The 25,773-nt window shown below is 59.2% G+C and overlaps 1 protein-coding gene across 2 annotated transcripts; it reads right to left on the bottom strand.

The window, feature by feature from the left end:
- Nucleotides 1-103: 103 nt before the first annotated feature.
- On the bottom strand, nt 104-25,773 carry LMNA (lamin A/C). 2 transcript variants are annotated; one of them, XM_074853070.1, is made up of 12 exons: nt 25,308-25,773; nt 6,710-6,866; nt 6,455-6,580; nt 6,171-6,341; nt 5,956-6,081; nt 5,530-5,750; nt 5,236-5,440; nt 4,986-5,093; nt 4,732-4,851; nt 4,546-4,644; nt 2,682-2,936; nt 104-1,569 (listed from the first exon to the last, which is right to left on the bottom strand). In XM_074853070.1, exons 1-12 carry the CDS (start codon nt 25,655-25,657, stop codon nt 1,537-1,539), a joined length of 1,971 nt encoding a protein of 656 aa, XP_074709171.1. In that variant the 5' UTR covers nt 25,658-25,773; the 3' UTR covers nt 104-1,536. The 2 variants fall into 2 exon arrangements, with proteins under 2 accessions (XP_074709171.1, XP_074709172.1); XM_074853071.1 differs by lacking the exon at nt 25,308-25,773 and adding an exon at nt 23,769-23,877.

Consider the following 25,773-nt stretch of genomic DNA (forward strand, 5'->3'; position numbering starts at 1 on the left):
CCCCCCCCCGCCCCCCCAGGCCAAAAGCGAGCGTCAAGCTGGGGTGCAGCCAAGCCCCCCTCCAGCCCCCACCCCAGGACAGGAATGACGACAGCACACGGGGTGGGAAAGGTTTGGCTGTATTGATTCTGGAAGGAAATACAGGCAGTAATACAGAAGCTTTGCAAGCACAGATACATACGCAGTCTCACCAGATCCCGCCGGAGTGGGGGGGGCTTGTCCTGGGGGCCTGATCCTGCCCCCGGGCTGCACTCGAGGCAGGGGGTGCTGTGGGCATTCCCCGATCGAGGCAAAAAGCTGAAATCTCCATCAACGGCTGGGTGGACCCTTGCGGAGAGGGGAGCTGCCCGTGCCAGACCCCAAAATCTCCCTCAGCCAAATGAAAAAACTTCCTCACTGCCTTCCTGGCAAACCAGCCCTATCCTGGACTAAGCATCCTTGGCCTCATCCTGCCCTGAAATGGGCTCCTGAACTCCTGCCACCAGAGAAGAGCCCAACCAACCGCAGGCGAGAAAAACAGGGGTGAACCCCACTGGATGCGGCAGCCCCCAAAGAGGGGGTGCAAGGGGGGGGTCCCGCTGGGTCCGAGCCTGCGGGAGTGAGGTCCATCACCCCATCCACCAAATCCATGTGGTCCCGGGATGCAGCTCCGGTGGGTTTTCACTTCCCCTACTCCATCTCCCCTCAGTGCCGTGCGGGGTCCTGCGGGGCTCCCAGCCCTGCTCCGGAGTGGCCCCTGCCTCGGCTAAGGCACAACTCGGCTGCTTAAAAAACAACAAAAAAAAAGAAAAACCCCAAGGGCAAGAGGTGCCTCGGCTGGGAAATACAGTACGTGGAGTGATGGGAGCGCACGTGGGCAAGGGGCTGGGAAGGGGGCGAATGCCCGCACGGCCGCGGAGAGACATGGGGCATCACCCGCAAGCTGCCAGGAGCCCCCCACGCCAGCACGGAATTTTGGGTTCAGATCCCAAAAAAAAAGAGAAAAAAAAGGGTCGCAAAGGTGCTTGAGGCAGCAACCCTCCACCGCACGTGCCCACCAGCGCAGTCAGGGTGATCCGCAACAGCATCGGGGCTCTCAGCTCAGCCTGGGCCCCAGCACCGCTGCGGAGCCGCTCCTGCCGCCGCGACGCGCGCGGCTCCCATGGGGGTGGCTTTGCTTCTCCCAGTCCTATATAAAAAGCTTTGGCAAAAAAGTGATAATCTAAAGAGCTATTAAACTACAATCTCCTTCTGCATGGCTGTTTGGTAAACATAATTCCTCGGTGTCTTTGGCTGAAGTTTTAAAAAAATTTTGAAGCTGAAAAGCTTTTTTTTGTTTGGTTTTTTTTTATAGAAATAGATTTTTTCTTTACAAAAAAAAAAAATCAAAGCATCTTTTAGCATTTTTAATATATATATATATAAAATTTCTGCTATAGAAAACAAAAAAACCCAACCTTGGTTTTTGATACCATCTTTTTAAAGGAAAAGATTTCTTTTGCTTTGGGAAGAAACTAGCTCGAGATGGCCAGGAAACACAGGAATGGTGCCACCGAGTTACATGATGCTGCAGTTTTGCACAGCCTGAGCCTGGGAGGAAAAAAAGAAAAAGAAGAAAATTAATACAGCCCAGTGTTACCATCCATTTGCTCTGGCTGCGAAGGAGGCAGCAATGTCCAAGCGGGACCCTCTGGATGCCCAGTGTGGGCCCCTGGCTCTCGTCCGCCCTGGCCCTTGGGGTATAATAAATGCCCCCTGGCTTGGGTATTTATAGCACTGAAGTCAGAAATTTGAGAATTAGCAGTAATATATGAGGGGAATAACACTGACTAATATCGAGGGTATTAATATTCAAGTGCTGAAATATTCAAGTTACCAGCATGAATAATGCTGGGCAGCAGTGGAACGAGAGCTGCCGAGGGTGAGGGATGCGCTGGGGCTGCCAAAAGGGCCGAGCGTGGGATGGGTGGGGAGATGCTACAGACACCTCCTGCTCCAACCCCTCTCAGACTCCACCATCCCCTTGCAAAGAGGCTTGTGCAAGCCCGAAGGTGCCCGGGGCAAGAGGAAAAGCAGAGAGGAGGAGAGGAGAGGGCCCCTTGCTCCAAAAAGGCCATTGAATGACTCGAGCGTGTCCAGAGAAGGGCAACGGAGCTGGTGCAGGGTCTGGAGCACAGGTCTGATGGGGAGCGGCTGAGGGACCTGGGGGGGTTTAGTGTGGAGAAGAGGAGGCTGAGGGGAGACCTCCTGGCCCTCTGCAACTCCCTGAAAGGAGGGTGCAGAGAGGGGGGAGGAGTCTCTTGAGCCAAGGACCCAGCGGCAGGCCAAGAGGGAATGGCCTCAAGCTGCGCCAGGGCAGGGTCAGACTGGCTCTTAGGAAGGATTTCTTTGCAGAAGGGGTTGTTGGGCGTTGGAATGGGCTGCCCAGGGCAGGGGGGGAGTCCCCATCCCTGGAGGGGTTGAAGAGTCGGGTTGAGCCAGCGCTGAGGGATCTGGTGGAGTTGGGAACGGTCAGGGTGAGGTTCATGGTGGGACTGGAGGAGCTTCAAGGGCTTTTCCAACCCAGATGATTCTGGGATTCTGTGAAAGAGGGGAAGGCACCCCTGCAGTGGTCCCTTGTTGGGAAAGGATGAAGCAGGGAGAGGGTGGAGACCCAGCAGCGCAGGGACAGCCTGGAGCTGGGGTGTGGAAATGGCACTGACCTGCCTACGGGGGCTGGAGTTCCCCAGGAGGTAGTTCCTGGTCACCAGGCTCTCCCCAAGGCCGATGCCAGAGTCACCAATGCTGCGGTAGCTGCGGGTGACGGTCACGCTGGAGGTGGATGAGCCCGAGGACACGGTGTTGATGCCGGCGTTCTGGCTGCCCGACTTGTCGGCCGGCTGGCCACATGTGCCACAGACCACCGTGCGTGAGCGGAGGTTGTATTCACCGGGGTCCCCAGAGCCACCGCAGCTGCCCTAGATGGCGGGGGGGGGGGGGTGACAAACAACAAGAGGGAACGGCTTTAAATTGCAACACGGGAGGTTCAGACTGGACAGGAGGAAAAAATTTTTCAGAGAGAGTGGTCAGAGAGTGGAATAGGCTGCCCAGGGAGGGGGTGGAGTCCCCACCCCTGGGGGTGTTTAAGGGCCGTTTGGATGAGCTGTGGGGGGATGTGGGGTAGGGGAGAGCTTTGTAGAGTCGGGCTGAGGGTTGGACTCGCTGATCCCGAGGGGCTTTTCCAACCTGAGTGATTCTGTGGTTCTGTGTGATTCTGTGACCTTGAACACCTGCCCGAGCATCTTCTGCCTTGAGCACCCTGCCCTGAGGACCACGGTGTGACCCAGGAGGACTCTTCCAGTTAGTCTTCAAAGAGGGTTCACACTCCCCCCATCCTCTCTATCACGTGGTTTAAAAATAATAAAATATTATTATCATGATATTTATAACCCCAAATTACTGGGGCTGGCACATTGCAGACGGGTGAACTAGCCCTGCTGCCCCGTCCTTGCACCCTGGGCTCTCAGCACACCAGAGACATCCTAACTGTGCTCCTCCTGTGCTTATCTAAGAGCATCCTCTTCCTCGCTGCCTGGGAGAGCGCAAGCTGCTGCTTTCCAGCAGGAAAATCGCTCTTGGAAAGGATTCAGCCCCCAGCTGAATGGGCAGCACTGGCCCACGGGAGCTTGGCTCCTCCGTCCAGGGACAGTCGATATCCGTCTCGGCGTGGCTCTTCAGATCCCGAGAACTCGAAGGAAAGTGGATGATGGACGCCCCATCCTGCTCCTGTCACGCAGAGCTCCGGGGAGCGGCATCCAGCAGATTTTTCGCCAGCGTTGAGGCACAGCGTGGCAGTGGCGGTGTCTCTCCGTGCATGATTCCTGCGGGCATCTCATGGGGAGGACAGATCTCTCTTTGCTGACGGGCTGAGGGGGCTCCTGGGCTGCAGGCAGGGATGTTTTCTTTGATATGGGGAGAAGTGGTTGCAGCTCTACTCCTGGCATTCTGCCTGCTCTCTGCCCGCTTCTCTTCCTGGTGCGTATTTCAGCTCTGTGAGGGGAACGATGGGCTGAGAGGAAGGATAAAGTCACCTCTGGATTTGTTCCATCACCCCTGTGAAGAGGATGGAGCAGCTGCTGTGGAGAAGTGTCCATCAACTTCTCACCATCCCGTCCTCCACCTCCAAGCGATGCGAGGTACCAGCTCAGCCTCCCGCCCAGCTCCTCCAGCCCTTTTCGCAGCAGGTCAAGGTTGTGCAGGGTTGGAGATGGCTTCCAGCAAGGTGTAGTTGAGAACTCTCAATGTTAGGTTAACGGTTGGACTAGGTGATCTTCAAGGTTTTTTCCAACCGAGAGGATTCTGTGAAGGTCTCCAGAGCTTTTTTTCTAAGCAGTAATCTTCTCCAGGTCTGTTGGCTTCTCCCGTGTAGTTGTTTCCACAGCAGCCTCCCAACTGCCCTCTCCCATAAGGCCTGATCCTGTGTGATGCTGAGCTGCCTCCCGCCCTGACTGGGACCGGCCCCCAGCTCTCCCAGCATCCCCATGACGGACCCCCTGGGCCCGGCGCCTTCCCCAGCACGGTACTCACGTGGTGGTGGCGGTGGTGGATGTTAACTTCATCCTCATCCTCATCCTCATCCTCATCGTTGATGATCACGGTGCGGACCAGTTTCCTCATGGCCACCTCCTGCGGGGGGACAGGAAAGGAGTTGGGGGGGGTTGATGTCTGCCGACCCCCCCGTGCCCCGAGCTGGTGCTGCCGTCGGGCTCTCACCTCCCCGTTGGAGTTGATCAGGGCAGTGCGCAGGCTGTCCCCGGAGCCCCAGCTGCTCTGGGCTTTCCACACCACATTGCTGGGGGGGCTATGGGTCGCCCCAGCCCCTGAGGCCCAGATCTAGGGAGAAAAGCACAGAGAAAAGCAACGTTTTGGGTCTGCGGGTCTGTCCCCAGGCTCCAACCGCTCCGCGTCACCGATGGCCTGGATGGGTTTAGGATCTCGGCTGGATCCTTCCCCGGGCAGGGACTCACCGTCACCACCTGGCCAGCCTTCAGAGTGAACTTTGGGGGGAAGCGATAGGTGATGGGGGGGTCGTCTCCATTTTGTCGCTTGATCTGCCAGTTCCCCATCGCCTGGTCCTGTGGGAGAGAGAGCAGCAACCCTGAGACCCCCCCGTTCCTCCCCAGCTTGTCCTCGTTCACCTCCTGCCTGTGGGGTGAAGTGGGGCTGAGCTACACCACCCCCAGGGATCCCAGGGATCCTTCCCGAAGGCAAACGCACCTCGTTGGACTTATTCCTGAGACGGACGAATCTGCCCTCCAAGTCCACCTCCTCCACGCCGACGCGGCCGCTTGTCCTGGCGTGGTGGGAGAAGCTGGTCCGACTCTCGCTGTCCTCCAGCTTCCTCTTCTTGGAGGAGCCCGGGGTGGACAAGTGGCTACGGGAGGCACCTTTGTGGGAGGAAGGGCTGGGGGACAGCCTCAGCCTGGGCAGGAGGAGAAGGTGAGATGGAGTCAGCGAGCACACGAGGGCTGGGACCCACACAGCCCCTTGGGCGCGGCGCCCTGTGCTCACCGCTCCTCCTCGCCCTCCAGCAGCTTGCGGTAGGCGTTGATCTCCATGTCCAGAGCCAACTTGATGTCCAGCAGCTCCTGGTACTCGTCCAGCTGCTGCTGCATGCGCGCCCGCATCTCGGCCATCTCCCGCTCCTTGTCGGAGAGCAGGCGCCGGTTGGTCTCTCGTTCCCTGGCCAAAATATCCTCCAAATCGTGCAGCTTCGCCTCCTTGGCAGCCAACTGTGTGGAGAGGTCAGCGTGAGGTTAATGGTTGGACTAACGGTCAGTGTGAGGTTAATGGTTGGACTGGATCATCTTCAAGGTCTTTTCCAACCTTGATGATGATTCTGTGATTGTGTGAGGGAAGGTGAGGGTGGCTGCTCCACCAGGAGGAGACCATCCCCAGGGGTGGACATCCAGGGGGAATCCCTTGGTCCTGACTCACCTGCTTCTGCAGCTGGCTGACCTCAGATGAGAGGTTGTCGATGCGGATGCGGGTTTGCTGCAGCTCCTCGTGGGCAGCACCCACCATGTTGCTGTTCCTCTCGGCTGACTGCTTGGCATTCTCCAGCTGGAGGACAGGGTGGGTGGGTTAACGTCCTCAGCACCCTCTGCCCATCGGGGCGGGGAAGGGGACGGTCGCGTGCGGGTGCTGCTCACCTTTGCCCCGTAGGTCTTCTCCAGTTCCTCCTTGTAAAGCCTGATCTGGGCTTCGTGCTGGCTCCGCAGCTCCTGCAAGGCTTCAGAGAGTTTGCTCTCAAACTCCCGCTGCCGCCCGTTGTCGATCTCCACCAGCCGGGTCTCGTGGCGGCGCTTGGTCTCCCGCAGCTCCTGGTGACGGGTCAGAGGACACAGTGTCACCTCGGGGTGGGATGGGCTTTGGGGATGGGGACACGACGCAATCCCAAGCGAGCCCGGCACCGCAGCGGCACGTCGCGCCTCACCTCACTGTAAATGTTTTTCTGGAATTCAAGCTCTTCCTTCAGCGTCTGCAGCCGGTTCTCGGCGTCCACGCGACGCAGCATCTCATCCTGCAGCTGCTTCTTGGCTTCGCTCAAGGCGCTTTCCAGCTGCGGGGGATGAAGAAGGACGCTCACAGGGACCCACCACCCAGCTGTGCCTCTGCCCCCCAATCCCCTGTCACAGCGGGGACCTGGGGGGTCCCTGAGGCATTTGGGGACAGGGTTGTCACCACTCACCTTGGCCACCTGTGCCCTCAGGTCCCGCACTTCATTCTCCAGATTCCGCTTCTCGCCCAGGGCTGTGGAGAGCGCAGCCTCCTTGGAGTTAAGCAAAGCCTCCACATCCTTGAGCCGCGCCTGGGCAGTCAGCAGGTCCCCTTCCTTCTTGGCATTCCTGCAACCGGGATGGCACAGATGAGTGGCACGGCGGGGAGAGACCACACGATGCACCCCACACCCCCACCCCAAGCACCACGTCTGAACTTCTCTGATCACCTGAAAGAGCCGCAGGGTTGTACCCAACACCCACCTGACAAGGAACCAGTAGGTCCCGGCCACCTGGCGTGGCCAGCACTGGTTTGATACTGGGAAACAGAAAGGGCTGGGAAGGACTGGGTGAGCAGGAGGCGTCTCAGGGCTGTAATGTCCACGTGTGACACACACACCCACGGTGGCTGCACTGCTAGAGGTCAGGACAGCCCAGCCCATGCTGGAGAGGCACAGCGCGGTGTGGTGTGGCATGACACAGCCTGGTGTGACACGGCGTGGTGTGGCCCAGTGTGGCACGGCATGGCACAGCATGGCGTGGCGTGACACTGCGCGGTGTGGCAGTGTGCGGCGTGGTGTGGCACAGCACAGCATGGCATGGCACAGCACGGTGCAGCGTGACACAGCATAGCATGGTGTGACACCGTAGCGTGACATGGCGTGGTGTGGCACAGGGCAGCATGGTGTCGTGTGGCAGTGTAGTGTGACATGGCACACCACGGCGTGGCGTGGCACGGTGCGGGATGGTGTGATACGGTGGAGCACGGTGGCACGGTGCAGAGCAGTGTTGCAGTGTAGCACAGTGCGGCACGGGGCCGTATGGGGCAGTGACAGCTGGGGAGGAGCAAGGGTGCTGGGGGGTGCAGGAGCCCCGTAGCCAGAGTTGCCCCATAGCCAGAGCTGCTCCATAGCCAGAGTTGCCCCATGGCCAGAGTTGCCCCATGGCCAGAGTTGCCCCGTAGCCAGAGCTGCCCCATAGCCAGAGTTGCCCCATGGCCAGAGCTGCCCCGTAGCCAGAGTTGCCCCATAGCCAGAGCTGCTCCATAGCCAGAGTTGCCCCATGGCCAGAGCTGCCCCATAGCCAGAGCTGCCCCGTAGCCAGAGTTGCCCCATGGCCAGAGCTGCCCCATAGCCAGAGCTGCCCCATAGCCAGAGTTGCCCCATGGCCAGAGCTGCCCCGTAGCCAGAGTTGCCCCATGGCCAGAGCTGCCCCATAGCCAGAGCTGCCCCATAGCCAGAGTTGCCCCATGGCCAGAGCTGCCCCGTAGCCAGAGTTGCCCCATGGCCAGAGCTGCCCCATAGCCAGAGTTGCCCTATGGTCAGAGCTGCCCCGTAGCCAGAGTTGCCCCATGGCCAGAGCTGCCCCATAGCCAGAGTTGCCCCATGGTCAGAGCTGCCCCATAGCCAGAGTTGCCCCATAGCCAGAGTTGCCCCATGGCCAGAGCTGCCCCGTAGCCAGAGTTGTCCCGTAGCCAGAGCTGCCCTGTAGCCAAAGTTGTCCCATAGCCAGAGTTGCCCCATAGCCAGAGCTGCCCCGTAGCCAGAGCTGCTCCATGGCCAGAGTTGCCCCTTAGCCACAGCTGCCCCATAGCCAGAGTTGCCCCATGGTCAGAGCTGCTCCATAGCCAGAGTTGCCCCATGGCCAGAGCTGCCCTGTAGCCAGAGTTGCCCCGTAGCCAGAGTTGCCCAACCAAGGCAGCAGCCGGGCAGAGAAACCCTCGACGCCTTTCCCAGCGCTGGGAGGCTGGTGCCTCTCCCTGGAGCGGACGGAGGGCAGCGGGCGATGAGCCGGGCCGGGGGCTGTCCAGGCGTGGACACACCTCGCCACGAGCTCAGGCCACCGCCGTCCCCCGGCGGGTGCAGAGCAGTGGTGCCGGCCCCCCAGGCTGGGCTCAGCCTCCAGCACTGCCGTTCCGTGCCTCCATTCCCTCCTTGCTTTTTAAACCCTCCAACAGCAGGTCAAGGCCATTTCTTAGAAGCAGCAGACCCGAGACGCATCGCTGTGTGACCAGGGAACCTGATCCGACTAAACCCACCAAAACACAACCTGACGCTATTTTGGTAGGCCCTATAAAAAGACAAGACCCAATGCACTTTCTGGGGCCGTCAGCACCGGGCTGGCTCGCGCTGTCAGCTCAGGACACAGATTGTCACCCCACCGCCCTCAAAATCGGGTGTAGGACTCGTGGAGGCAGGACGTGCCCGGGGACTGGCGCCAGCTGCGGTGGCCCCTCGGCCGTGGGCGAGCGCTGGCCGTGTGCCGGCGCGTGGGGCACATTCCTGGGGCGGTGAGCGCGCACCCGCGCCATTAGATCATGGGTAAAAAATACCAAGGGAGGGGCTCGGGGCACAGACGGCGCTCAGCCCGTCCCAGCTGCAGGATCCAGCCCCGGGGCAGGACGGGGAACGTCGGCAGCGAGACGCCGAGGAGGTGCTGCCGCCCCTCCTGCGCACAGGGACCCCGGGACGAGCAGGGATCAGACTTGCACGTGGGTGGGAAGCTCCTTGCTTGGCCAACAGCAGATTTTCCTGCCTTTCTTTCTGCTTTCTGACCTGAGCCAGCACAGAGACGTTGTTCAGAGATATTCACACCGCGTCGGGCCCTGCTGGACTCGATTCGCCCCCTTTTTGTGGGGAATCCCGCTTTGCCGGAGCCGGCCGCCCAACCGCCACGCCGGCGGGTCCTTCCCATGCAACACGCTCCTTTCATGCCAGTGACTCATAGGACAAAAATGCCATCCGGGAGCCGATCCGGAGCCTCCTCGCCTCATTGCAAGCAACATTTGAGGCTGAGTTTTCCCATCTGACAGCAACTCGCTGTTGCAGCCAGCGTGGCCACCCCAGCACTGCTGGCAGGGTTTAATCCCGCTGTCCTCGACCGAGTTAACCACTCCGAGAAGATCCTGCCCTTGGTGTTTTGCTTCCGTAGCTCTTTGCTCGCTGTGTCGGCTGCAGGGGTACAGCTGGGGGGGTCACTGGCTCTTTGGGATGGGGTTCGTGGCACGTGCAGTGTTCAGGCACATCCTGGAGCCTCTGACTCTTTGGGGGACACCAGTGCCATTTATAAGTGACAGATTCGCCCTCTCCAGGGGCTGGAGGGATCCAGGCTCTAGGCAAAACACATTGATGCCTAGAAAATGGTAAATCCCAGAAGACTCAAGGACAAATCTCTTTTCCTTAAAAGCCTCCGGTGCTGAGCTCTGGGTTACACTGGGGAGGAGCAGAGACGGCAGCTCAGAGCTCTCCGGCTGGGCTGCAGCGGCCGTGGCGGGGCTGAGCTTGGGAGCAGTTCTGCTGGAAGGACGGAGGTGAGACAGACCCTGTCCTGTCCTGTCCTTTCCTCTGGTAAGTCCAGAGGTCTTACACAGCTCACTGCAACCTGAGCATCTCCACCCACGGGCCTTCAAAACACAGCCCCGACCCCGAACGCAGCAGCCACCAGATGAGATTCCGGCACACAGGCAAGTCCTCTCCCACCCTTGTGCCCACCCGTCCACGCAAACCCCTGTGGTCCCTGTTCCAGCCCAGCCAGGCTTTGAGTTTTCCCCTCCCGTTGGGTCCTGCTTTTATTTCCCCTGCAGCCTCCCGGGCTCCAGCTGGCGCTGGGCTAAAAATAAAAACTTTCATGGCAGCTGCGTTGTTCCCACTTCCCTCAGCGAGGGGACGAACAGGGACCTTCCTCCTCCTCCTCCTCCCCGGAGGGTTTCACTGGTCTCTCCATCCTGCCTGTTCAGAGCCTAAAAGATCCCAAATCCTCTGACAGCCAAAAGGGAAGCACAGACCCACGCTGAAGGGCTGCGTGCCTGCAGCCAGGGGACAAGGGCTCAGCGTCCCACAGGATTGGATCCCCTGTGCTGGCAGAGTCGGGTGTAAAAAACAAGCATTTATCGAAGCCAAGAGGAGAAAACACAACAGAGGCACCAAATCCTCAAGAAATAAACGTCTCAAGAGAAAAGATGGAGGGAAAAGGGGCCTCAAGACGTTTTATTTTTAGCTTTTAAAAGCAGGAAGGAGGAAAAAAAAAAAAAAAAGAAAATTGCAGCTGAGCTGCCAGAAAATCCAAATGTTAATGGAAAGTTGGAGCTGCTCTGACTGTACTCGGCACAGACACAGAAAGGAGCCTGCAAAGCTGACACGGTGGCTTCAAAAGGGGCCGGGGCTGAAGACCCTCAGGGTGCACAGTCCCTGCAGAAGGTTCAGGGACAGCCCCGCAGGGCAGCGCCCAGGATCTGCTCTTGCTTCCCTTCGCTCTGCCCCAAAATCCCAGAAATCTGGCGCATTCTGGGCTCTCCCTCTGGAAAAGCTGTGACAGGCCGGAGCCGTCGGAGCTCACGGGAGGCGAGCAGCTTTGGGCACGTGCCCCGCCAGGCTGGCAGAAAGGTGCCAACCCTCTCCAAGAAGCCAAAACCCACTAGATGCATTTTAGGAAACACCCTTTGGTTTCACCCTGCCCCTGATCACCACGAGCCATTTCTGCAGCACGAGGCGGCTCCCGCGGGATGGAAGGGGATCAACGGGGTGGTGGAGCCAGTGGAGAAACAGGCGTTCCCCTCCTTCCCAGCCTCCAAATCGCAGCTGCCCTACCCCAGAGAAGGTGCCAAGTCAGGGGAGCTCGCAGGCTCACGCCCCATCTCGAAATCTTTCTGCACGTCCCCAGGTTTCTTTCTCACCTGGCTGGCACGGAGCCGGGTGACACACCAGCCTGCTCCCCCGCAGCCCTGCCACAGGACTGGGGAAACACGACCCCAGCAAAGACTTTACGACATGTTTACGGCTTGGGAAACTGAGGTAAGAGAGGCATCATGTGCCCAAGGAGGTTTATGAGGGATCTGATTGCTGGGACGACCCAGAAAACCTGCTCTGCCCCACCTTGGCCTTGCTGCTTTGCGCTGCGCTGCCTCCAGCACCAGGGATTGGTCCTAGGGATCGCTCCCCCCACCCCAGGGATCGCTCTCCCCACCCCAGGGATCGCTCCCCACACCCCAGGGATCGCTCCCCCCATTCCAGGGATCACTCCCCCATCCCAGGGATTGCTTCCCCCAACCCAGGGATCACTTCCCCCACCCCAGGGATCGCTCCCCCCACCCCAGGGATCGCTCTCCCCATTCCAGGGATCACTTCCCCCATCCCAGGGATCGCTCCCCCCATTCCAGGGATCACTTCCCCCATCCCAGGGATCGCTCCCCCCACCCCAGGGATCGCTCTCCCCACCCCAGGGATCGCTTCCCCCAACCCAGGGATCACTTCCCCCATTCCAGGGATCACTCCCCCACCCCAGGGATCGTTCCCCCCATTCCAGGGATCACTTCCCCCAATCCAGGGATTGCTTCTCCTGCCCTAGGGATTGCTCCCCCCAACCCAGGGATCACTCCCCCATCCCACGGATCACTCCCCCACCCCAGGGATCACTCCCCCATCCCATGGATCACTCCCTCACCCCAGGGATCACTCCCTCACCCCATTGATCACTCCCTCACCCCAGGGATGGCTCCCCCGCCCCAGGGACCAGGACCCCCAGGACAAGCAGCAGGGACAGCGCGAGGAAGGGCGGTCTTGAGAAAACCTCCGCAGTGGGGCAATGGGAATGTGGCAAAGCAGCTTGTCCCAGCTCCTGACTCATCTGTGCCGCTGCGCCTTTGCCAAATCACCAGGATAAACACAGGCCGGTCTCCTAGCAGGGGAGCTGTAAATAGGCAGCCCGATGTATAGCGAGGACAACATCTGTACGGAGCCAGCATCCTGTTAGGCACCAAAACCGCTGCCAAATGGCAGCCAGGGGATGCCAGTGCTGGCGGTGCTCAAGGATGCACGGAAACAGCCCCCGCCCTCCAGCAGCGGCTGTGCCAAAGCCCCTTCCTGGTGCCAGGGTTGGTGCCGCACGCTCCTGGCACGCTCGTCCCTGGGGCTGAGGGGCTTGTTTAGCTCCACGGGGCCCCAGCGGAGCGAGAACAGCTTGTTGGCATCGACTAAGAGCTGGGCTTCCCACTCCTGGAATTGGGATCTGGCCTTTCCTTGCATCCTAAAAACAAACCAAAACTGCTGCTTCACTGGGAACCAGAAACGAGCGTTTCACAGGGATGCAAAGGGACCCCTCAGCCTGGGGTTCCCAAAGTTTTAGTCATTCCTGTCCCTCCACAAACAGAATCACAGAATCATCTGGGTTGGAAGGGACCTTGAAGATCATCTAGCCCAACCGTTAACCCAGCACTGACAGATCCCAACTCCACCACATCCCTCAGCGCTGGCTCAACCCGACTCTTCAACCCCTCCAGGGATGGGGACTCCCCCCCTGCCCTGGGCAGCCCATTCCAACGCCCAACAGCCCCTTCTGCAAAGAAATCCTTCCTAAGAGCCAGTCTGACCCTGCCCTGGCGCAGCTTGAGGCCATTCCCTCTTGGTCTGGCGCTGGGTCCTTGGCTCAAGAGACTCCTCCCCCCTCTCTGCACCCTCCTTTCAGGGAGTTGCAGAGGGCCAGGAGGTCTCCCCTCAGCCTCCTCTTCTCCACACTAAACCCCCCCAGGTCCCTCAGCCGCTCCCCATCAGACCTGTGCTCCAGACCCTGCACCAGCTCCGTTGCCCTTCTCTGGACACGCTCGAGTCATTCAATGGCCTTTTTGGAGTGAGGGGCCCAAAACTGAACCCACTCATCGAGGGGCGGCCTCCCCAGTGCCGAGCCCAGGGGTCACATCCCTTCCCTGTCCCTGCTGGCCACGCCGGTGCTGGTACAAAAACCCCATCCCCAGGAGCCTCGCCGGGACTTGCAGGCACATACAAGGCCCAGCGTGACTGGACCTGATCACAGCAGGTACCACCAGGAATTGGCTACAAATATTCCCTCACGAAGCCTTTCAGGAGCTTTTCTCCTTTTGCTGGATACGCCAGAGCAAACACCCCGCGCCCATGCGCCGTCTCCCCGGAGCCTCGCCTCTCATGATGGGAAAAGCAATTAGGCTTCATCAGCACTGCAACAAATCGATGCACATGGCCACGGCGCGGACCAACGGGCCCCCCTCACTGCTTAAAAGCCAGAGACATGTTTTCAGAGAATAAATAGTATATTAAAAAGCCTCACGCACCCTGTGCTGACTGGGGAGCCCCGGTGTCGCTCCCCGTCCCTGGGCTGTCACGCCAGTGCTGGTGACTCATCCCAGCCTTGGCCAGCGGCTCGAAATGGAAATCCCAAGTCACCAAGTGACGTCACTGTTTGGGCTGAGTCCCCCCTAGTAACAGGAGGGCTCTGTGGTTTTGAAGGGCAGATGGTATATTTTCTTCCTTTCTGGAAGAGAAGGGTCTGGGGGTTCTCATTGACAAGCAGCTGACCATGAGCCAGCTGTGAGCCCAGGTGGCCAAGAAAGCCCACGGCATCCTGGCTTGTATTAGAAATAGTGTGGCCAGCAGAAGCAGGGAGGTGACAGTCCCCCTGTGCTCTGCACTGGTGAGGCCACACCTGGAGGGTTGTGTCCAGTTTTGGGCACCTCAATCCGAGAGAGATCTCGAGGGGCTGGAGCGAGGGCAGAGGAGGGCAACGAGCTGGGGAAGGGGCTGGAGAATAAATCCTGTGAGGAGCGATGGAAGGAGCTGGGATGTTCAGTGTGAGGAGGAGAAGGGGAGGGGAGACCTCATCACTCTCTGCAGCTCCCTGAAAGGACGTTGTGGAGAGGTTGGTGCTGGTCTCTGCTCCCAGGGAATTAGTGACAGAACGAGAGGGAATGGCTTGAAACTGCAACAGGGGAGGGTCAGGCTGGACAGGAGGGAAAAATGTTTCCCAGAGAGAGTGGTCAGAGAGTGGAATAGGCTGCCCAGGGAGGGGGTGGAGTCCCCACCCCTGGGGGTGTTTAAGGGCCGTTTGGATGAGCTGTGGGGGGATGTGGGGTAGGGGAGAGCTTTGTAGAGTCGGGCTGAGGGTTGGACTCGCTGATCCCGAGGGGCTTTTCCAACCTGAGTGATTCTGTGGTTCTGTGTTACCAGAGGGGTTTTATAGCTGGAAAAGGGGGTTTTGCCGGCTCCCATGTAGGAGTCGAGGGGGGAACGGATGGAACTTTGCTTTCCACTGCCCACGCTGCGCTTTTGGGGGTGAGGTTTCTATCAGGCATACATGTCTGTGTCTGCACAGACAAGGGGCAGGATTTATTCTCCACAGACCTGTGCCCCGGCGTGCAGCGGGCAGAACAACTTCCCACCAGGTCTGCCGGTGCTTGCTGCCTGCAAAACCCCCTCTCACAGCTGCCCTGGATTTTTCCAGGGTGCAGCAAGCCGCAGAAGGCAGATGCAAAGAGGATGCAAAGAGCTGGGAAAGGGCAAGTGAGCATCGGTGGCTGGAAGCCAGCGGTGCCAGGAGCGGGCAGAGCCCAGCACGGCTCGTGGCTGAGCCTCGGGGACGAGCGAGCAAAACGAGGGCAGAATTTCCTGATGGATTCTCTTCGCCACCAAACCCCTGGGCTACCTGGAACAAGCAGAGACCCAGGCCTCCAGGCTGGGACTACATACCACCAGCTGAAACTTGATTTAGCAAAACTGATCCAGCCCCAGGTTTGTCCCCAGAGCCGCAGAGCTTGGCAATTTGTCTGCAGGGCGCACAGGAAAAAACCCGGCCAATGTTTTTGTCTCCGCAGGTGCCGAGGGGATCGGCTTACCCTGGGGTTTCCAGAGGGAGGGCTGGTTCCTCGCTTGCAAAATCCACATTTTTGATTGAAAAAAAAAAAAAATCGCAGAAGACTTTAAAAACCTGAACATCTCAACTGCTTGAAAAACCACAATCAAACACAGATCAATCCCCACTCGCAGCCCAAGCTCGGCATGACCCAAAATCATTTATTATGAACATTCCAGCCTGCTTTTTGGTGGCTTCCCGCAGATTTTGAATCAGGTTATCTACAAGCACTTGATGGCCTGGGCTTAAACCATCTTAAATATAGATTAAAGCAATAATGTCCTTCATCAGGAAAAAGGAACTCTCTGAAAAGACTGGAATTGTGCTGGAAAGACAATTTTTTTAGACATAGCTCAAATATGTGAATACACCTTCCACGTTGCTCACTTTCCACCTCCTGAGGACGAGGTTTCAGTGGAAAAGGCACAGGAAGAAAACTTGTTTTTCCAACCACAATTTACTAACAATTTGCAGTGTCGTGTGTAACATAAAAGCCTGTTTAACGCTTAAGCCTCCGTTTTGCCTTTGGGAAGAGGCGAGACTAAGGAAATCCAAAGTATTTGTCGCAATTCTGTGAACATTCACACTGATGACAAATGTGGTTTCATATCTTTAACATAATGGACAAATATTCCCACAACATCCACATTTTGGACTGAATGAAATTTAAGGGATTTTGCTCAGTCTTGACTATCTTACTCCGCCACAGTAAATTCCAGTTTTTGCAACAACTGGGTTCCAACTTTATGGGATGTTTTGTATGTAAATTATTTTTTTTTTCACCTTAAATGACTCCTAGTGTTGCATTTCCATAGAAATCCCAGAATATTAGAACGACTTGAACGCATCCTTCTCTTGGTGAAGCAGAAAGGCAAAGCCTATAAAACACCACCTTAAAGGATGAAGCCAAAGTGCAGGTTCCCAGGGGTTCCGGGGGGATTTGACATGGTGGGGGTGGCCTTACAAAAGCAGTTAAAAACAGTGAGCTGAGTCGCTCATATGAATCACGTCTTCGGGACTTGGAGCATTGGGGCAGGAGGGGAAAAACAGTCGTTAAGGTCGTGTTTTGCTGGGACCTGGCAGCTGGTGATGCAGCCAGGACTTGGGGCAGCAGAGAAGGAGCAGGGATGCAAATCCCAGCCCCAGGAGCGAGGAAACACGTTGCCACCATGCAAATGTGGCGGTGGCCTCCTTTCCCTCTGCACACACGTGCGGTCTGACGGCGTCCCGGAATGCAAAGCTCTGCAGCCCCTAAGTGGGGTGATGGAAAGCAGTGAGGAGGTTGTGGGGGCATCGCTGTCCTGGCTACGCTGCGGGGAGAAAGATGCAGCCTGGGCAGTGCTTGCTGTGTTACGGCTGGGAACGGGGTCCCTGGGCAAAACGGGACAAGGCAGGGAGGACCATGAGCCAGCAGTGAAAGAAGAAAGCCCACGGCATCCTGGCTTGGATTAGAAATAGTGTGGCCAGCAGAAGCAGGGAGGTGACAGTCCCCCTGTGCTCTGCACTGGTGAGGCCACACCTGGAGGGTTGTGTCCAGTTTTGGGCACCTCAATCCGAGAGAGATCTCGAGGGGCTGGAGCGAGGGCAGAGGAGGGCAACGAGGTGGGGAAGGGCCTGGAGAATAAATCCTGTGAGGAGCGATGGAAGGAGCTGGGGCTGTTCAGTGTGAGGAGGAGAAGGGGAGGGGAGACCTCATCACTCTCTGCAGCTCCCTGAAAGGACGTTGTGGAGAGGTTGGTGCTGGTCTCTGCTCCCAGGGAATTAGTGACAGAACGAGAGGGAACGGCTTGAAACTGCAACAGGGGAGGGTCAGGCTGGACAGGAGGGAAAAATGTTTCCCAGAAAGAGTGGTCAGAGAGTGGAATAGGCTGCCCAGGGAGGGGGTGGAGTCCCCACCCCTGGGGGTGTTTAAGGGCCGTTTGGATGAGCTGTGGGGGGATGTGGGGTAGGGGAGAGCTTTGTAGAGTCGGGCTGAGGGTTGGACTCGCTGATCCCGAGGGGCTTTTCCAACCTGAGTGATTCTGTGATTCTGTGTCCCAAGCGAGGCAAAACAGGGAGCAAGCTCAAGGTCTCCTCTTACCTCTCCAGCAGCACCATCCCACCCCATTTTCTATAAATCTGGGTACACAAAGCTTACAGGCAGCAAAATTTGCTTAAGGAACAAAGCAGGGGATTGTTGGATGCAGCTGCCACCCATCTTCCTGGGAACAAAAGGGTTTGCTATCCCGGCTCTGAGCGCAGATAAAGGCAGGCGAGGTGTTTACATTGCTGCAAGGTTTGTTTGCACGCAGGTTGTTTGCCCACTTCGGCCGCCGGCGTGAGTCACCGCGAGCTCCCGGCTGCACCGGCGCTGTCAGGGTGGCTGCCAGGCCGGCTCTGACGGCGACGCCGTTGGGAAAACGCAGCTCGGCGCAGGGATGGGCAGCGGGGAAGATGAGTGCCGGTGTTTTGCTGAGCTCTGCCAGCACAGCAGATGCTCCCAGCACACCTCTGCCTGCTCTCCCTGCCCGCACGTACTGTGCCAGGACGAAGCCCGGAGCGGCTCGGTGCGCGTGCAGGAAATAACCACTTCCCCACCAGCGAGGGCTGCAACGCGGCATCCCTAGAAAGTGCAATTTAACCCCAGTCGCTGCATGCACGGAATCACCTGCAAACAGGGCCACACAACAGCCTTCGGCCTCCCCACTACCTCCCTCCTGCTCAGCCCCACGTGCCCTCACAGCACTCACAGAATCCCAGACTCATCTGGGTTGGAAAAGCCCTTGAAGCTCCTCCAGCCCCACCATGAACCTCACCCTGACCGTTCCCAACTCCACCAGATCCCTCAGCGCTGGCTCAACCCGACTCTTCAACCCCTCCAGGGATGGGGACTCCCCCCCTGCCCTGGGCAGCCCATTCCAACGCCCAACAGCCCCTTCTGCAAAGAAATCCTTCCTAATATCCAATCTAAATACTTCCTAATATCTAGTCTATCCACTCGCCACAGGGCAAGCCCCAGCCCGGCAGCTTTTTGCGCTGGGTTGCCAAAAGCGGCGCCGCTTGCTAGCTGGGACACACATGCCACAGGTCTCTGCCCTGCGAACGGGGGCTCCGGGTGCAACCCAGTCTGCAAAACCATGATGCCAAGGAGCAAATCTGCCCTCCCCAGCACTCTGCTTCCCCCCTAAAGCCCATGGCAGGAAGGTTCAGCTTTACAAAACTCTCCCTAATTTTTCCCAGTGCCCGCAGGGCTGTGGGGAGATGACTGGGGGAGCGAGCGTGGCACGGTGCCCTGCGGGGGGGGCATCCTTGCACCCCACAGATGCTGCCGGGGAGGGGGTTATCTGGGAGCACCCGTCACACCAGGAAGGAAGGGGCAGGCGAGCGTGGCTGCCGGAGCGGCCGGGGCCTCCCTAAGATGTGTCGAAGCACGGCCCCGCCGCGGCCGCACCCTGCTCCAGCCCCAAGTCATGCAGCTGAGCGTGACTCATCTCCCTGCTCATGCTCCGCTGCAGGTCTCCGATCCTCCTTCTCCTGCCCCACAGCAACACCCCCCCCGTCCCCACGGAGGGGGACAGGCATTAAAAAACCCATGGAGAGTGGCACGGAGGTTTCATTGCCACCATTCACGCCTGCTTCACCACTGGGATGCAAAAGCTTTGCGAGCTCAGCCAGGGCTGGATCCAGAGCCCTCCCCAGAGCCACCAGCAAGCGCAGAGCCACCGTATTGCACGGAGAGAGGGACAAGTGGCTCTTCCCAGTGGGGAACTGGGAGCTGCAATGGGGCAACTGGCCACCCCCAGTGCTGGAAAACAGTCGGGTGCCCGTGAGCGCTAAAGCCAAGAATCCTTTGGGCTCCCACTCCTTTGAAGGCCACATGTTACTTACACATCCATGTCAAGAGCGTGGACTTTTGTTTTGGGCTCACATGACTCAGAACTGGGGCTTTAACGGAGAAAGCGCATCGCTGAACTGTTATTAAATAAAACCCTAACAAATTGGCACTACCTCTACTGCGGCAGGGAGACGCCAAGCTTTGCTCAGCCAGGGCTGGGGGCACTGAGCTGGGTGGCAGGAGGACGCGGATGTTGGAAGCAGGAGCCAGAGCAAGTGGCTGGAGGTGGCTTTTGTCCAAGAGGGTTGAGAGACCTCCGCTATCAGAAACTCTCCTACAGAAGTGCTTCTGAGCCACTCGCAGCCCCGATGCAAAAATTCAAAAGCTTCAGAAGAGCTGTTGTTTGCTCCCAGCCCCGGCTCCATCACCTCTCGGCACGGACACGGCGCCGATACGTGCGGTGGTGCAGCCCTGTAATTAAGCGGGGTAAAGTCCAGGCAGCGGGGCATTCCCTGAGCAAACTGCGCGGGCTGTTGGGGAACTTTGTCCCTGTTTCTATCGCATCTCCTGGCTCTAAACATGGGAAGGTAGAAAGAAAGCATCGTGGCTGGTGACAGCTTGGAGGATAACCACAGCCACAGGCGCCTTCACCTTCATCATGGAAAGGAAATTGGTTTACGATCGACAACGGGCGACGCTGACTCAGCACCGCTCAGGAACGGAGGTGTCCTAACCCCAGTCTGGTTTTGTGGCATCTCTGCGGGCTTGGTTCAATGCACTTCCTCAAGCAAGTTCCACTCCCTTTGGCTCTCCTGAATACCCACAGCCCCAATTTGCACCGTGGGGCTCATGGACGTGCCACAACCCCCCTTGGCACACCGAAACGGGGCTGCGGGATGGCCGGGAGCCGGGTGCACGGGGCTGCAGCTGCCGCCGCGCCGAGCGGGGCGGGGGGACCGTGCCAGCCCCTTGCAGTTGTTCAGCTTCACACTGGGGCTATTCAACCCTCGGCAGGGAGGGGAAGGGAGCGGAGACAGGTGGGCACCCAGCCCCGACACCCCGGTGAGGGGCTGCGGGTGACTTGACGGCAGCTGCGGACAGATACAGGTTTCACAGGCCTTGGCTGTCGGGGAACACGCCGAGGCAGTCGCAGGGGAACAGGCTCAGCAAAGTCACACAAACAGACAGAACGGGGAAACGGGCAACGTAGCTGGTGGCAGGAGAGCGGGAGGCGATTCCCAGCTCTGCCCCGGGGCAGCCCAGCCAGAATCCGCTGGGCTGATGCTTCCCAGCGCCTCCTCCAGCCCCCATTTTGGCCAGGGCCAAGGGGAGAACTCCGGTAGCTTCCTCCCAGCCCCGCTGCCAGCAGCAAGGAAGGAAACTGCAGCTCCCAAAGGGCACAAATTTAGCAAAATAAGGAGCTGGCAGCAGTCTGGCATGTCCCACCCTGGCCGTGGCACCTTCTTCACACGCCTCTGCCGAGTGCTGCACCGGGCACGGCTCTCGCTTCGGCTGGGCTCTGAAGTTTAAGTGTTAATGGGACTCAGACAGCTGAAGTGATGTGTGTGAGGCTGAAAAACACTTGTGGCAGCAAGCGTGGCCAGGGCAGGCCGGGACGCGCTGTGCTAGGCACCGTTTGGGGATGGATGCGCTCCCACACCAAAACAAGCCCCATTTCCCTCTGCAATTGCTTCTCTTTAATCCCTGAGCTCTGAGGGTAAGGTCCTTCAATTGCCAGGGTGGATCCTATCCTAAAAACAATGTTTCAGGCAGCAGGATTTCCTCTTGTTCCCCTCATCCCTGAGCACACACCAGGCAGCGAGGTGACGGCCCAGCCCTGCAGCAGGACGGGGTAACGCTCACATCTGGAAGGTGCCAGCGAACGCGGCCGAGCCACGAAACAAAAGTGCTGGAGCCTTTTCCTGGGGCCTGAGATCGTCCTGCTTGGGCAGCTGGGGAAAAAGGGGGGCTGAGAGTTTGCACAGACAAGAAATACCCCTGCAGAGAAATAGCCAGGGGCTAACAAAAACCTCAGCCTCGAAGAAATGGGGTTTTTGCCGCAGGGTCTGTCAGCGCAGGGCAGGCGTGTTGAGCCACCCCGAGCTGCCGGGTCGGCGGAAAATAAATCTGTCCAGAGCGCTGGAGACTCAGGGCAGCGTGTTTAAGAGGGTCCCCGAGGGGCATGGGGGGTCCTGGTTCCACACTGCCTGCTCCCCCAAAGCAGCACCCGGCTGCACAAGCTGTTCTTTGTTTGCTCCAAAAGGGCAAAGCCTCCGCAGAGCCAAACCGTTCCTTCCCTGGCAGGGTTTCTACAAGACAGAGGGGGGGAAACAGCCCAGGAGCCTGAGGTTTCTCCCCCACGCAAATGTTCCAGCACGAGCACATTGCTGCTAAAGGCGGCAGAAAAGCAGCGCCCTGCCCCGTGGCAAGGAGGCTTTTTTTTTTTTCCTTTTTTTTTTTTTTTAAATTTTTCTCAGTAAACGGGTCTCATTTACCTGCTCCTTCCTGGAAGGTCGTTGCTCAACCCCAGCACAGGGCAAGATCGACCTGGGATGGGGAATTGCTGTGGGGTTCACCCCAGCCTTCCTGGCAGCCTCGCTGATGCCTCCTTTGCTCTGCCCTTGGAGATGTCCCCCCCCACACCCACACCGACCTTTGGAAAACAGGAGATTTTTCCTCATTAGGGCCAGGGATGAGACGTGGGCCTGGGGAGGAAGAGGCGCTGCCAAGGCACCAGCTTAATTGGGTTAGGGGCTGCAATTCAGGAAGCCATCGCTCATCAGCCGCGCTGCTAACGAGGGCCTGGTTCCTGTTTCGGAGGAGGGAGCTGGCCACAGCACAGTCACCCCTTGCCCACGGGAGCGGGGCGCTGGGAACCCCCTCGGGGCTCCTCTCATGGGGATGAAGGTGCCCGAGGGCCGTATCCATACACCCTGCACCCTCAAACTGGGGCTCGCTCGTGCTGACAAACAGCCGTGCCTCGAGGATCTGGGATGAGGTGAATCCTCAGCGGAGCAAGACAAGGGCTACGGCTCCTGTTTTCACCCCGTTGAGTCAGGAGCCAGCTCATGGAGAGGGGGCGATGGGCAGGACCAGGGTGCAGAGCAGCTCTCCGCAGCAGCCCAGAGCTGTGCTGGAGCCTGTGCCCCCCCAAAACCACCCGTCTGCCCCTCACTGGGGATGGCAGGTCAGGGACAGCTGGGACAGGAGCATCTCAGGCTGGTCCCGGCTCTCCCCAGGGTCTGGGAGGAGACAATGCTCAGTGCTGCCAGCACCCCTGAGTCACCAGCCACCCTCACCGCACCCTCTGCTCCGCCTCAAATGTGGCTCTGGCAGAGCCAGTGGCCACACAGGGCTGGGGAGCCCACGGGGAAGCCCAGGGGCTGGGGACACGCGTGGCACAGGGCCAGGCAGTGGTGCCCGGAGCGGGTCCCTCGCCCTGGGGCACAGCCAGCAGCAGGCTGCACAGGGATGAGAGTCCTCGGGTGCGAGGAGCTGGGCTGGGCGCTTCGGGAAGGGTCCAGCCCCAGGGGAAGAGCAGCCGGCCAGGAATAGAGGGGTGGTGGGAGGCACAAGGCAGGCAGCTGCCTGCACCTTGACCCAGCTCTGCCCCAGGCTGACCCTCCTCCACCCACACAGCTCTTGCACCAGTGCGTCAGCAGCTGGTGAGACTGGTGCCCTGTTTGCACCCCTCTAGCCAGCACCTCTTCCCACACCCCAGATGGAGCACCCAGGTCCTCTCCCTCCCGGGGTGGGCCCAGCGCCGGGCACCGTGCCCACAACCAGACACCCCCAGTCCCCCCCACCCTCCCTTCTGCACCGGCGAGACAACCCCGGCTGCGGCTGCGGGTGCTGATAACGCGGCCCCAGAACCGGCTGCCCCGCGGGAGATACCCACCGCTTCCCCCGGGGGCTGCCGGCCAGAGCGAGGGGAGCAGCGAGCTGCTGAGTTATTTATTGGCCAAAATGTCAGTGAAACTGCCCGGGACAAGGCGTCGACCCGGGGGCTCGGGGTGGGCAGGCAGAGCCGGCAGGACTGGTACCTCCCTGCCCAGCCGGATGGTGGAGAGCGAAGCAACGCCCGCACCGATGGCTCCACCACGACAGCGGCACACGGGTCCTTCCCGACCCCCCACCGGCTCTGACCCATCCGCAGGGTCGGGTTTGCGGCTGCCCCATTCCCCCATGCCCGAAAGATTCCGGGTACCCTGGACAAACAGAGCCCCGCGAGCAACATCGTGGCTTGGCAGATGATTTGTGCCCCTCTTTGAGCAATTCTGCCTCATCCAGAAGGTCCCCAGTGATGAGCTGCGGCCCCTTCACAAGGATTTTGGGGGTTGGAAAGTGGCCCCAATACCGCTGCCCACGAAAGCAGGGACACACCAGAGGTAAGGAATGAACAGCATCAGCTTCCCTCGGCAGAGCCACTCTTCCATCTCACAAACTGTGACTCAGAGACAACTCAACACACCGAAACACCCCTCTCCTTCAGAAACCCTGCTCACCACCCATTCTCAGAAAACCGCAGTCTGAAACCCCACTGAAACCCACCTCCAAACCGATACCTGCTTGTTGGGAATCCCCTCGAGTCAAAACACTTTTTCAGGGGGATCTGTCAGCGCTAGGGAACAAGCACAACAAGCTCCAGGAGCACAGCCCGTCGCAGGAGAAAAGCTTAACACATCTTTTTTTTTTTTGCAGGGACTGCTCTGCAGCACAGCCAGCTCCAGGCTCAGCACGCAGCTCTCAGCCAGGGACGGCTGCGGGCCGGGCATTTTTTCCAGCCCTTGAAAGATCCCGGCCAAGATAGATAGTTCTGGGTTTGCATAAAGCAGCAAAAGCCTGTAGCCAGCTCAGCTCCTCCTCTTGCCAGCTCCCAGATCCTTGGGATCTGGCGAGGAGGGATCTGCCTTGCAGCGAGCGGGACGAGCGAAGGCGCCTTATCTAAGGCCAGAGCCGCGGCAGCGCACGGGAAATAGAAAGCTAAATATAAAACACCACCCGGCTTTCAAAGACAGCTGTAAAAGGCTGCGCATTCACTCCCTTCTCAGTAGGTAGAATATTTATGGCATCTTCTGAGGAAGTTAATTTTAGCCTCATTTGGTACAGACTCAAAACAAGGCGTCCAGAATAAGGGGCAAAAGATCAGCTGGAGGAAGAGGGGGTTGTCCTGCCACCGCCCAGCCCGGATCCTGCCCTGAGCCAAAGCTGATGACGGAAAGGGACCCGCTCGCTCCTTCCGTGGAGCGGGACTCAGGGAGCTGAGTGTGACAGGGCTGCGGGGAAGCCCAGCGGCCCGTCCCTGCGGCGTGACACCAGCCAGGGACCCGTGTCCCCAGGGGACCTGCCCCAGTCCTGAGGAGGGGAGGGTAGAGGCACTCAGCGGCAGCAGGGAGGTGGCGACGAGGTGGGCATGTCAGGAAAGGAAAAGATATAAACCTGGTGGGAAGGGGCTGGGGGGATTTGAGCCTCAAAGCAGACCTGGAGCACAGCACCCAAAGCCAGCCCATGGGAAAGGGGATGCAGGCGTTGCCCGAGCATTGCTCGCCCCAGAGCAGGGGACCCCACAGAGCAGGAACAGCTCGGCACAGGGAGAGTTAAGGCAAACAAAACCCGAGCAGGTTCTTTAACTGGTGCCAAAGACAGCAGAGGAAAATAGGACGAGCAGGCGAGATCTGTGGGCAGGACAGAGCCAGCTGGCTGGCACCGCTTCCCGGTCTGCGCCGGAGCGTGTTTAGGAATAGCTCCAGGATGACGAAGGCAGAGGGGCCGCCAGCCCAGCGCTCCTGCCCCGCGTCGCACAGACCCTCCCCAGGAGCCTGGCGCTTGGCCCCTCAGCCCCAGCCCGGCGTTTTCACAGTTCTGCCCCCAGATCCCCCCCGGCCAAGGGCATCCCGGCCAAAGATGGCGCTTGGAGGGAGAGCAGGAATGCTGGGACAGCTTCCCTCCTCTCTCGGTCCCTGCCACAGACACTCCTGCCCCAGACGGGTCACGGGTTTCCCCTCTCCCTGCCTCCTCCAGGTCGCTCCTTCCTCCCCCCCCGGCTCCCCGCCAAGCGTGACGACAGTGACCGTCGCACCGCGGTCCCCCCGCCGGGCACTCACCGGGCTTTCAGCTCCTTGTGCTCCTCCCGGACTTTGCTGAGCTCCAGCTGCAGCCGAGCTCTCTCCTTGGCCACCGAATCCAAGGTCTTGCGGGCATCCGCCAGCTCCGACTCGTAGGCAGCCTTGATGCCCGAGACCTCGCGGCTCACCACCTCCTCCGACTCGGTGATGCGGAGCCGCAGGCCGGCGTTCTCCAGCTCCAGCGAGCGCACCTTGTCGATGTAGACGGCCAAGCGGTCATTGAGCTCCTGCAGGTCCTCCTTCTCCTGCAAGCGAGTGATGCGGGTGGGGGACAAGGGGGTCCCCGAAGTCCCGCTGCGGGTGCTCCTCTTCTGCGAAGGCGTCGCCATGGGGGCCGGCGTCGAGGCGAAGGACACGGCACAGGTCACAGCTCGGCGTCCCACGCCACCCACCCAGCTGTCTCGGCTGCTCCTGGTTGTCTGAGTGACTTGCTTATATCCCAGCT

This window comes from Strix uralensis, chromosome 32 (assembly GCF_047716275.1).
Source record: "Strix uralensis isolate ZFMK-TIS-50842 chromosome 32, bStrUra1, whole genome shotgun sequence".
NCBI classification, from domain to species: Eukaryota; Metazoa; Chordata; class Aves; order Strigiformes; family Strigidae; genus Strix; species Strix uralensis.

Coding starts and splice junctions, on each gene's coding strand:
- LMNA (XM_074853070.1), bottom strand. CDS start 25,657: ATGGCGACGCCTTCGCAGAAGAGGAGCACCCGCAGCGGGACTTCGGGG. Junction 4,852..4,985: donor AGGCTGGCCAGGTGGTGACG/GTGAGTCCCTGC, acceptor TTTTCTCCCTAG/ATCTGGGCCTCAGGGGCTGG. Junction 1,570..2,681: donor ACTCCAGCCCCCGTAGGCAG/GTCAGTGCCATT, acceptor TTTTCCTCCCAG/GCTCAGGCTGTGCAAAACTG.